The sequence below is a fragment of the Maniola hyperantus genome, chromosome 20, assembly GCF_902806685.2.
Source record: "Maniola hyperantus chromosome 20, iAphHyp1.2, whole genome shotgun sequence".
NCBI classification, from domain to species: Eukaryota; Metazoa; Arthropoda; class Insecta; order Lepidoptera; family Nymphalidae; genus Maniola; species Maniola hyperantus.
In genome coordinates, this window is record NC_048555.1 from 2,728,464 (window position 1) to 2,741,327 (window position 12,864).

The 12,864-nt window shown below is 37.5% G+C and overlaps 1 protein-coding gene across 1 annotated transcript in view; it reads left to right on the forward strand.

Moving 5' to 3' along the window:
- The first annotated feature begins 1,482 nt into the window (after positions 1-1,482).
- Positions 1,483-12,864, forward strand: part of LOC117991784 (zwei Ig domain protein zig-8-like) — a 282,813-nt gene continuing 271,431 nt past the window's right edge. Inside the window, exon 1 of the mRNA XM_034979391.2 lies at positions 1,483-1,677. Coding sequence (XP_034835282.1) covers positions 1,675-1,677 — 3 coding nt within the window. The 5' untranslated portion in view covers positions 1,483-1,674. The remainder of the gene's footprint in view (positions 1,678-12,864) is intronic.

The window sequence follows — 12,864 nt, forward strand, 5'->3', positions numbered from 1 at the left end:
TTTTTTTTGTTGGAGAAAACGGGAGTTGGCGAAAAACCCAAAGAGTTAAATCAAAAAGGGGGAAATCACGGGAATTCAAAAAACCTAAATCTACTAAGATGAAGTCATGTGTTACAGAAATAAGTAGATTGCAGGATCCAGGTTTTCCGAGATAAAATTAGCCTGTTTAGGCTAATTTTGTCTCGGAAAATCAAAGAGTTCCCACAGAATTTAAAAAAGAACTCAAATCTTTGCGGATGAAGTCGTGGGATTCATCTAATGGCTTAAGAATAAAGCTTACAATGCCCAACAATATGAGCTTAATTTGACTGGTTATTACATAGGTTAGACAGGTTTGTATACAATCAGCACATTGGTAAGTACTTAGTAGTTTTGCTCTTCTTTATAAATGGAGTATTCCATTACAGAGTATCTGTTACTAAGAGAGTTTTTGATGTCTGATGTATGAAGTTTACTTCTCTATACAAGTATCTCAATGTGTAAGAACGTATACTTTGGTGATGTCATTGCGGTCGTTGATTGTGTTTGTTGCCCCAATACGCCTGCAAACAAAGAGTTTTACGGCCGTACATTGGAGCGCTAATTAATAAGTAAGCCAACCTTAAATATCAGGAGGATATTAACCACTGAACTCTATAATTAATAATATAAATAGGTCAATTTACTGCTATTATAAATATTGCTACTGCTATTATAATATAGTAGAAAGTAGGAGTAACTGTATTCCAAACCAGTGGTAAATTACTCTGACGATTCAAAAGCACTTGTAAAAGTTTGTTTGAACAATTTTTTTTTACTCTGAAGTACGAGGCGTGATAGTGAGAGTGCTTACTTTTGGTGCGTCTGTTTTATATTCCGTAAAAAATGACTCCTTACGCGCCTTTTTAACTGTCATGTCAAAAGTACGGTTCACCTTTGAAATAAGGAATAAAATTGACATGAAATTTGTCACAAATTTAAATGGCGTATGAGGACTCATTTTTGACACATTATAATAGTTACACGTGTGGCTCATTTTTAAATAAACGTTTTTTACTCCACTCTCATGTACAGTTTTTAACAGACGGCATCCTTGCTATTTTGTTGATAATTTCTCATCCTGTATCTAAAAAAATAGAGCTTCAGGATCAAATAAAATGCACTTAAACAGATAACCCTATTTCGTGAATTACAGGCAAACTTTTTCACCAGGGCATTATAAATACAGCACCTGCTAGCGGGGGCCATACCAACAATGAAAAATTTCGCGGCGGGCACACAAGTCGAAAAAATACCGCCCAAATAGAATACGCGCCAGCCGCGCTCGGTTCCGTTACGCTATAAAAACCTACCCGAGCAAACTCCGTAATTCCGCGCCGTCCCAACCGATATAAAAATATGAAACACTGAGCGAATTTCGCCCGGCACCCCGAACGATCGTCGGGAAAACTCGTGCGCCCTCGGGTGACTTCGTAGCGCCGTAGCGGCAGTTACGTAGCCGTTGCCGCGAACCCGCTACGCCGCGATCAGGCTCGTTTCATACAAAAACGGGAGAAATAAATCGGTGATTGTGATTATTTCGATTTGTAATTAATTTTGAGTGCGAGACGAATTTTTTCTGTGATTGTAAATAACACCATGTGCAGTGGCAGTGTACGCAAGGATTTCGATCGGCCCGTTTGATGGTGCGCAAAAATGGTAAATTATATTTACATTTCACCCCCTAGCGTGATTACTTGCTAAGTGGTATGCCTTAATTTTTCATGGGCCGCTCCAAGAGGTTCTTAATTTTCGTTCCTCTCAGGAAAACTCGGCAATTTAGAATTGAATACTGTTAAAAAAATACCGGTTTATTAATAAAGACCGTAACAAACAGCGCGAGCGTTAGCATTTTATAAAATATGCTATAATTGACTTTTCAGTCATAATTTTGTAATTCGTTATTGTATTCGTAATTTTATGTGAAAACTTTACTTCGGTTTATTTAATTTAGTGCTGATAAATAATTTATTGGTGTCACTAATAACTGCAGCTCTACATTGGCCTGAAAATTTATATCTATTGATTCTATAATATTATGTGTTCTTGTATTTATTTGTTTTTAATAGGTTACTACGAAGCGTTAATATTTAGCTGCAAAATAATTTAACTTATATAAGATTTGAATATTCAATTTAGTATTTAGTAGCCTATGTCTTTCCCCGGGATGTAAGTTATCTCTGCACCAAAATGGGTTAAACGGATGAGTCGTGAAAAGTAATAGATAGAGAACAATAACACTTTTGCATTTAAAACATTATGTTAGTACTAGCTGATGCCCGCGACTTCGTACGCGTAGATTTAGATTTTTAAAAATCCCGTGGGAACTCTTTGATTTTCCGGCATAAAAAGTAGCCTATGTCACTCTCCAGGGTTTAAACTATATTCATGCAAAAAATCACGTCGACTCGATGCTCCGTTGCGATGTGATTGAAGGACAAACCAATGAACCAATAAACCAACAAACGAACACATTTTCGCATGTATAATATGGGTAGTGATATATAGCAGACGAAGTTGCGGGTAAAAGCGGATAAATTGGCTCCGATCTTGTCTGGTGGGAGATTCTACCGTGGCTTATTATTAATGCCAGGCAATTTCGCGCTCCGTATGGAAACCGATTAGGTATATATCTACCTATGGGTTTAACTTAAACTGCGAGAATCCTTCCAGGTTTAACCTAGTTCATACTTAGACTACATCTCCATTTGATCATCAATATATATCATAATATCATCGGTTTACTAATAATTGATTTAATTTAATTTAATAAGGAACACTTACAATATACATTTATTCTACCTTTAGCGCATGAATTACTCACTACAAGTCACACTGATATGTATATCGATGACAAGTGAACACAACGTAATAAGCACCGGTCTCTCTTCAGAATGAGAAAGATTTACGCCATAGTCTACCATGCCGGCCAATTGCGGATTGGCAGACTTCACACACCTTTTTAAGAATTTTATGGAGAACTCTCAAGAGAACTATTCTCACGATGTTTTCCTTCACTGTTTAATCTTGTGATACTTAATTGTTCAAAACGTCCATAGCTCCGAATATTTAGAGGTACGTGCCTGGGATCGGACCGATCACTTAGGCTGAAATCTATAGAGCGCACTTTGACTTTGCTCAGACTTAAGATTGAGTCAAAACGAGACAGACGAATGTGAGAAATATAGCTGTCTCGTTTTTTAAGTCTAAGCAAAATCAGAGTGGGCTCTATAGATCTCACCCTTAGGTAGATAGATTGTAATCCAAATCAAGGGATTACAAATTTGTCAACAGAAAAAAAACACATTCTATTGACTAGATCATATTCATTTAAGTGCATCGATGTATAAGTGTTATTAAATACGAACCTATAAAAGCTAATAAGCTGAATGGATTACGCTTTCAACATAAAAGGGTTGTGTTTATTTGAAAATAGAAAACTAACATGTATTGAAACGCTTTCAATGAATACTAGTTTATATTACAGTAGTTTACGATAGCATTCAATAAATATTAGATATCTAGTATAGTGAGTGGTTATCGGTCGTACATTTTGATTGATTGCCTGGTAAATTATTTTTTATCGACATTTCTGGTACCGTGTAAAATTGCTATATGAGTGGGAAGGGGAGAGAGAGAGAGCTGTGACAGCCCAGTGGTTAAAACGTCAGCCTATTAATAGGGAAGTTGGGGGTTCGACCCCGGACATGCACCCAACCCAGAACGGATTGAACCCAGGATCGAACCCATGGAGCTCCCAAATAAGAGGCAGAAGTTTATTTTATTTTATTTAGATAAAAGTAAGCCCCTGATTGCAATCTCACCTGGTGGTAAGTGATGATGCAATCTAAGATGGAAGTGGGCTAACCTGGAAGGAGTATGGCAGTTTTTATTAAACCCTACCCCTTTGGTTTCTACACGGCATCGTACCGGAATACTAAATCGCTTGGCGGCACGGCTTTTGCTGGTAGGGTGGTAATTAGCCACGGCCGAAGCCTCCCACCAGACCAGACCAAAAATTTAGAAATTATACAATTCCAAACCCCTGCCGGGAATCGAACCGAGGACCTCCCACCAATAAGACCACAGCGTTTACCACTCTCTATCGCCCGCTGAGTGACCCTGAGCTTTCTTATGAGGCCCATAGTTAGCAACCATGTCTCGGATCCATATGTCATCACTGGCAACACGCACTGTTCGAAGACTTTGGTCTTCAAGCACTGAGGAATTTTGGGCAAGAAGACATCTCGAAGCTTCCTGAACGCTAGACGTAAAACCGATAGACGTTGGGGTCCCAAGGTGCTGGAATGGCGACCTCGCACCGGAAGACGCAGTGTTGGAAGACCCCCATTAGGTGGACGGACGATATCAGATGAATCGCAGGGAGCCTCTGGATTCAGGCGGCGCAAGACCGTGGCGTGTGGAAGTCTCTACAAGAGACCTATGTCCAGCAGTGGACGTCTATCGGTTGATGATGATGATGATGATGATGACGATGTTTACCACTGCGCCAGGGAGGTCTTTACTAAGTTTTAAGCACTGTCACCGCTTACTTGTAACGGAATTAAAATAACATTTCGTTGCCGCAACGTCGGTCTGTGTGTTTAGACGGAAATCGTTGCCCGGATGTGCGTGTTCACACCTAAGGAATTCGTTAGAAACATCGTCCGACTCCGTTCTAATTATTCTAACACCTCTTGTTTTTGCCCCAAGCGGTTCTTAATCACGGTAAAGCGATTCATATTTCATTTACCACTGGAATTCAGTCTGTGTGCAGGTTCCCTCACAATATTTTCCTTCCCCGTTAACATGTTTCACACTTCACATGTTTCTTAAAAGTTAGAGATGCATCCCGAAGCTTTAACCAACTAGGTTTAAAACACTACCACCGTTCAGATGTTTTCCGTGTTTGAACTGTGTGCTTAGACGGAAATTGTAGCCCGGATCTGCGTGTTCACACCTAAGGAATTCGGTAAAAACATCGTCCGAATTCGTACTAATGATTCCAAGTAACACCTCTTGTTTTTGCCCCAAGCCATTCTTAATCAGGGTAAACCGTTTTATATATCGCTTGCGACTGGCATCTCCGTCTGCATGCAGGTTCCGTTATATTTGATGGCCGATCAAAATTCCCATCATATCTCCGAAAAGAGAGTTGTGGGCCAAGAGCGAACCCCGGATCGCTACCCTGAACCACTAGGCTATAACGACTTACTTCTAATCGAATTAAAATGCATTAACATTAACGCAACGTCGGTCGGTCTGTGCGTTTAGACGGAAATCGTAGCCTAGATGTGCGTGTCCACACCGAAGGCATTCGGTAGAAACATCGTCCGGCTCCGTTCTAATGGTTCAACACCTCTTTTTTTGCCACGAGCCGTTCTTATTAGAGTGAGTAGTTTCTAAGCCCGATGGAATTTCCCATCGCAACTTCCCAGGAACCATGAGACTGGTCTCAAATTATTTCCTTCGTGCAGCCCTTTAGGAGATACATTTCTAAAAACGCTAACACAACTGATTTTTATTTTAATACAGCAGCGTATACCTATCACATTTTTTAACTTCAAAAATGGCGTACTTTCCACACACATAATAATATATTATATGCCCCCTTACGGAATGAATTTTCAAAAATCCTCTCATTACGATAGAGAAGGACCTCCTGTGCCTCTAGGTGGTGGTACATACATCCCACAAAAAGACACACATAGAAAAAGGTAAGACAAAATTGTGTTGGCTGAAAATGTAAGAATCATAAATAAAGACTCTGTCAGTGACATAATCAGAATGAAGATCATTGAATTAGGTGATTTAAATATACCTAATATGGATTACTTATTACCTACGTATTATTAGGGATTTATTCCGAGGATTTGAATAAGATTATTCCAAAAATAGAATCAGACGCAAAAATCTTTCTTAATACATTGTAACAAAGACAGTCGTGAATAATTTATTCTATTCCCCAAGTTCATAAAACAGTAAATAAAAAGCTGGGGGAAAGAGAGCCAGTCTGACGTACCGTTAAACGTTCTGGGAATATGAATACATTTTGTGGGACTTTGTATGTCTACGATTATTTATTATATTTTTATTTTTATATAAGAAATCTTTAATCTGTTTTATTTGAGTCATATCCATCTTATTTAAAGTTTGAATAAATTTAAATAAAGAAAAACAACTTAGAATTTTTAAAAGGTATAATAGGGATGTTGCCAACTGATTTAATCAGCAACTCGTTGCAACGGAGCAACGGATCGACCATATTTTTGCATAGGTATAGTTTGAGACCTCAAGAGTGAAAAGGGCTAATTTTTATCCCGTAAAATTCGGGAGTCCCACGGGATTTTTAAAATCGTAAATCCACGCGAATGAAGTCGCGGGCATCACCTAATCTTTTAAAATATAAAAGGATTGACTGACTGACTGATCTATCAACGCACAGCTTAAACTACTGGACGAATCGGGCTGAAATTTGGCATGCGGATAGCTATTATAACGTAGGCATCCGCTAAGAAAGGATTTTTAAAAAGTCAACCCCTAAGGGAGTGAAATAGGGGTTTGAAGTTTGTGTAGTCCACACGGACGAAGTCGCGAGCACAAGCTAGTTAAATATAAAATTTAATTTCAACGTTTTGCACAATTTATGGAGTTCACGAGTTAAATATTTTATGCAACCGAAGGATTGTTGTTGGGAAGTTGGTAACTCGGAAAAACTACTGACTTTGTAAAATTGCTAAGTGCAGGAAAATTTTAAAACATTTTCACAACTACCTTACGTTTCATAGCGTTTCTAGTAGCGTGTACCAAATGTAATTTTTTATATAGGTATTTAGTTTTATTTAATAGAAAATAATTAAAAAAAATCAAATTTTTAACATAATAATTAATTATTCGGAAAGCGAATAATGGCGTCACAATCCGTAAACGACAAATATTGAAAAATATTTGATCATCATTTAGAATAACATAAAATTTATAGATAAACCGTAGAACAATCGATAAGCAAAGTACAGAACTGTTTAAGCGAGTTGATTTTTCTTACAACTGAAATAGTAGTCCGCTAATGCCATAATTCGTATCCTATCCGTGTCGGACATAGCCCCATAAAAATTAAGATACCTACTTATTTAGAAGAAAAGTAGTCTAAGAAAGCTTACCCTTGAAATCCACCTGTCATAGAATCAGATGTTACCCTTTCACAAAGTCTAAAGGGACTCAGCAAAAGAGATATCAAGATTACAACGGCGGAGTGTCGGTGAAAATCCAATAATATCCAATTTTGATACTCGACTCGAGTCTAGTACGTACCCTACGTACGTGCCCGCACTTTGAACATTTTTACCCCACCCTTTAATTTTCGATCGATCAATGACTTGCGTGTCTTATTAAAGACTAGCTTAGGTATGCTAGACTAGCTGAATTTAAAAAAACTTTTTACCCCTTTAGGGGTTGTATTCTCAAAATTTCTTTCTTAGTGGATGTCTGCGTCAGAATAGCTATCTGCAATCTGCACGCCAAACTTCAGCCCGATCCGTCCCGTAGTTCAAGCTGTGCGTTGATAGATCAGTCAGTCAGTCAGTCAGTCACCTTTCCTTTTATAGATAAAGAAGATATTTTATATATTTAGAAAAAAAAATTAGAGATTGCATTGTTGTATATAAAGGTTATTTTTACTTAAGTATTCGTTTTATTCATTTTAGTTCTTCATAGAAGCATTTTAGCAACAAACTAGCGGAAAACCAATAAGCGTTACTTTTATAAACTTTTTAAACGTGAAATAGCTTTCAATGAGTTTAATTGCGTGAGCTTGGAACAGTAACTAATTAACGATCAGCCGCCGCTAGCATTTCCGGTGCAATGTTTCTGTTTTTATTGCAGCGATAATTAATAGAAAACCTCGAAGTGGCTGCTGCACTTGGTAATAATTTTTGAAAAAGCATTATTTATGGCGCTTACATTGTAAATGAAACTTTTATTTTACACTAGCTGCCCTGGCAAACTTCATTCCGCCTAACAGTCGATTCAATTTTTTTTTAATTTTTCTCTCCGTAAGAACCATCCTCGTACTTCAAGGAATATTATAAAAAAAGAATTAGCGAAATCGGTTCAGCGGATCTCGAGATTTGCGATGAGCAACACATTTGGCGATTCATTTTTATATATTTAAAATGATTTTGCTCAATATTATGGTTCCAGTGATGTATGTACAGTCAGCAACAAAGCTAGGTATGCACCCGTCCATAGTCACTTGTACTGGCAGGTGCAAACCTAGCTTTATTGCTGACCCTACTATACTCTATCCACAGAAAGAAGTTACTATAGCGCTCTCTCTGTTACGTAATCCCACACAAATGACAGACCCAAAAATCTCAGTGGCCGTCAATCATTTTGAGTCACCAACCAATCATAAACGAAACTATGTTTGCTAATTGAATTGTGAATATTTTTGAAAACATTTTTGAATTGCATTTCAATGACTGTTTTTTGAAAACATATTTGTGATTGGTTGGTGGATCTTGTGGATTTATAGATTTGGTTATCTCGTGGATTTATAGATTTGGTTATCTTGTGGATTTATCTTTTGGATGCTGTTTCTTCGCAGTAGTAAAGGCATTTGATTCAGTTGATTCAAAATCACTTGTAAAAGTTTATTTGAACAGAAAATCTTCAAGATCAACAGACAGTTACTAAATTAGACCTGCTTTTCCTACTGCAGCTTTTAAATTTTATCCCGACATTTTAAGCTGGAAGAAGCTTGTGGCTACGAATGTTTTATGCACAGACCCATAGTTCTTAGGAAGTTTGTAAGCTCTTTGAAAATTACTGACTCGGTAAAATTACAAAGTTCAAAGTTATTTGGAAAGATTTAAGATCGCAGTTTTATGGCGCAAGCGAGAGAAGTTATGTATGAAATGTCGCCTACAATGTGCATAATATATGACACGATCCAGCTTTGAACCGCTAGCCTTAGTTTATTACGCTAGCTGATCCACTCCAGTTTCGCTCGAGTATAATTTTTGGGCTAAATATTCCAAAAACCCTTAGTAGTGAGTTTCTACACGTTATAAAAATAATATGTACTTAGGTAAAAATTTTTGGGTGACCGAAGCGAGTTCTTCTTATTTTTTTTTTGATGTCACGACCACATGAAGCAATGTATTGCAGTAGGTACCTGAAAACAGCAATGTTTGTTCCATAGCGCCATATAGTATTGAAAGACATGGAGTAACATGTATGAATATAATCAACTAACCAATATATTCATACACTAGCAATTCAGTTCAATTGTAGTCGCTAGCAATGGACGAGGTTTTACATGCAGGCTTCTAGAGTTTTTATTATCATAAGTTTAAAAAATAAAAATAGAAAAAATAATGTAATATAATATGGAACAATTAGAAACAATATTGCCGAAACAATAGCCGCATTTTATTGAAATTGCTCCAGATTGATCCATACGTGTTGCCGAGCAACAATTCATTAAAATTGCCGATGTAAGCGCATTTTAGTGAAGAGGAAGAAAATTTTCTACTCAACATTTCTGCAACTGCGGCAGATACGTAGTTCATAAATTTTATCGCAGCGTTGATAGAAGTTTATGATGACGTAGTAAGTTCTTCAAAGTTGGAATCTCTTTCAAAGTTACAACTTTATGTAGAGATCTTACGTTCCACATTAAAAAGCCCAGTACGTATTAATATACGTACCTACTTAAAACTAAAGCTACGAGGGTTCCAAACGCGCCCAGGTCTGAGAAGAGCCCACAACAAACTCAGCCGGGTACCGTTACCGTTACCGTTAGTGTTTAATATTAGATATCTTCTTATGATATAAAAAAATAGTGTTTGTCTGTTCGTTACATACGCGCTAGTCCATCGTTCGTCCGATTGAGTCAAAACTTTGTACAGTTGTTGTTGGCATTTGCGAGAAGGTTTCTGAAACATCAACTTTGTAAAATGTAAATCGAAAGACATTTATTGCAACCCATCTTGGGCATTAAGTACCTATAGTTTTTCATACACAACATGAGGTATGGAAAATTGAATTTATTACGGTGTATTTCAAACTTTTAGAGCAGAATTTGCGTTTGCCTAGTTTGTACAAGGCCAGTGTGGCAGGTCCTTTGATGTTGCCGACATATTTACGACGACAAAGGTACCGGCTAAATAGACTACTTAGGTACCTATTATTTTGAAGTGATATTCAAAGTCACTTCAATTCACTGAACCCTTAATTGTACATTCAATATTAAAACGTTACCAGCTTTAGGCACAGAATATATTATAATAGTAGGTACTAATACAAAGCGCTTAACTTTAGGAGCTTAAGTGGACAGGTTTATCTAAGTGAAATTATTTGCGCAAGGAATATTTTCATAGAAATAGTACGACTTTCAAATGTTCCATAAAATCGATTAGGTAAGCAATATTAATAATTAATGCACGATGCCAGCGACTTCGTCCGCGTGGAATTAGGTTTTTTAAAAATCCCGTGGGAACTTTTTGATTTTCCGGGATAAAAAGTAGCCTATCTCACTCTCCAGGTCTTTATCTATACCCGTGCAAAAATCACGTCAATCCGTTGCACCGTGGCGACGTGATTGAAGGACAACCAACAAACCTTGGTTGGTCTTGGTTTGTTGGTTTATTAGTTTGTTGGTTTGTCCTTCAATCACGTCGCAACGAGTAAGCGTGATTTTTTGCATGGATAATAAGTATAGTTAAAGACCTGGACATAGACTCATTTTAATCACGGAAAATCAAAGAATTCCCACGGGAAATTAAAAATCTAAATCCACGCGGACGAAGTTACCGGCATCAACTAGTAATCCATTCTAATATTATAAATGCGAAAGTGTGTCTGTCTGTTCGTCTGGCTGTCTGTCTGCTAGCTTTTCACGGCCCATCCGTTTAACCGATTTTGACGAAATTTGGTACAGATATAGCTTGCATCCCGGGGAAGGACATAGGCTACAATAATTATCCCGGAAAATCAAAGAATTCCATGGGAATTTCAAAAAACGAAACGCACGCGGACGAAGTCGTGGGCATCGGCTAGTAATAAAAAATATAAAAATGAATCACTAAATGTGTTGCTCATCGCAAATCTCGAGAACAGCTGAACCGATTTCGCTAATTCTTTTTTATAATATTCCTTGAAGTACGAGGATGGTTCGTACGGAGAGAAAAATTTTAAAAAAATCCTGAAAAAGAATCGACTGTTGGGCGGTACGAAGTTCGCCGGGGCAGCTAGTTAATAACAAAACAAATAGTGTATCTAAACCCACATTAGAGTCCCCCACACCCATTAAGTTAATAAGTTATTCACCCCTAAGAATAATTAAGTATTATATTGATGTATTAAAGTAGCTTGATGTTGAAATTAACGTGAGCGTAGTCACGAATAACCGACATAGCTCAACGGGTTGCGAAGCTGAAGTGGCAATGAGCGCCCACATAGTTCAAAAACCGATAAACGTTGAGGTCTCAAGATACTGGAATGGCAACCTCCAGTGTGGAAGTCCCTACAAGAGACCTATGTCCAGCTGTGGACGTATTTCGGTTGATGATGATGAAATATCCCTGTAATTAGGGTTACGTACCTCAAAAGGAAAAACGGAACCCTTATAGGATCACTTTGTTGTCTGTCTGTCTGTCTGTCTGTCAAGAAACCTACAGGGTACTTCCCGTTGACCTGGAATCATGAAATTTGGCAGGTAGGTAGATCTTATAGTTGACATTTGGGGAAAAATCTGAAAACCGTGAATTTAGGGTTAGATCACACTAAAAAAATTAAATTGTGGTCATGAACTAACTAATAATTAGTATTTTCAACTTTCGAAGTGAGTGACTATACCAAGTGGGGTATCATATGAAAGGTCTTTACCTGTACATTCTAAAACAGATTTTTATTTATTTTTATGCATCATAGTTTTTGAATTATCGTGCAAAATGTCGAAAAAATACGACTGTAGTACGGAACCCTCATTGCGCGAGCCTGACTCGCACTTGACCGGTATATTAGGTAACATGGCAATCATTACAGAATTCAATTACATGACATGACACGCACCTCATCGCATCGTACGAAATTAAAGGTGGGGTAAAAATCCATAAACGCCCGATCACGTACGGTGAGCAAGAGGAGGGTTGAGTATGAGAATTAGGTATTATTGGATTTCCATTTTCCAGTACTGTTCGGCGGATTGACGTGAAATAGTAACATCTGTTTCTATGATTTTTATTTTTATTTTTTTTACCGAGCTTTTACTTTAGTAATCTTTATGAATACTATCAAAATTCACATAACGCACAGTACATCAACGTACAATTATACCTAACAAATGAATACGTATTTTAATGACACTCTAGTTAATCGATCGATACGAAATTATAGGTGGAGTAAAAATCTATAAAGCGCGTTAAGGCGGGTCCAGTGTCACAAAATGGTAATATGATAAAGTGTTATTGAATTTTCATTTGAGCTTCGCCACCGCAAGCCATAATTTTTGTGAATGGCTTTAGATTTAATATGTTACTAGATAAAGCAGTATTCTTGACATTGTTTTAAATGTTTCCATCTCGCTCTACACGAATGTAATGATTATTATAAGTTCCGCAAATTGCTAATGCGCGTGGTAATTTAATTTATCAGTACCCTTATTATAATTGCGAAAGTATGTTTCTTTGTTGGTTTGTCCTTCAATCACGTCGCAACGGTGCAATGGATTGATGTTAGTTTTTGCATGGGTATAGATAAAGACCTGGAGAGTGACATACGCTACTTCTTATCCCGAGAAATCAATGAGTTCCCAATCCACGCTTACGCAGACCAGGTGGGCAT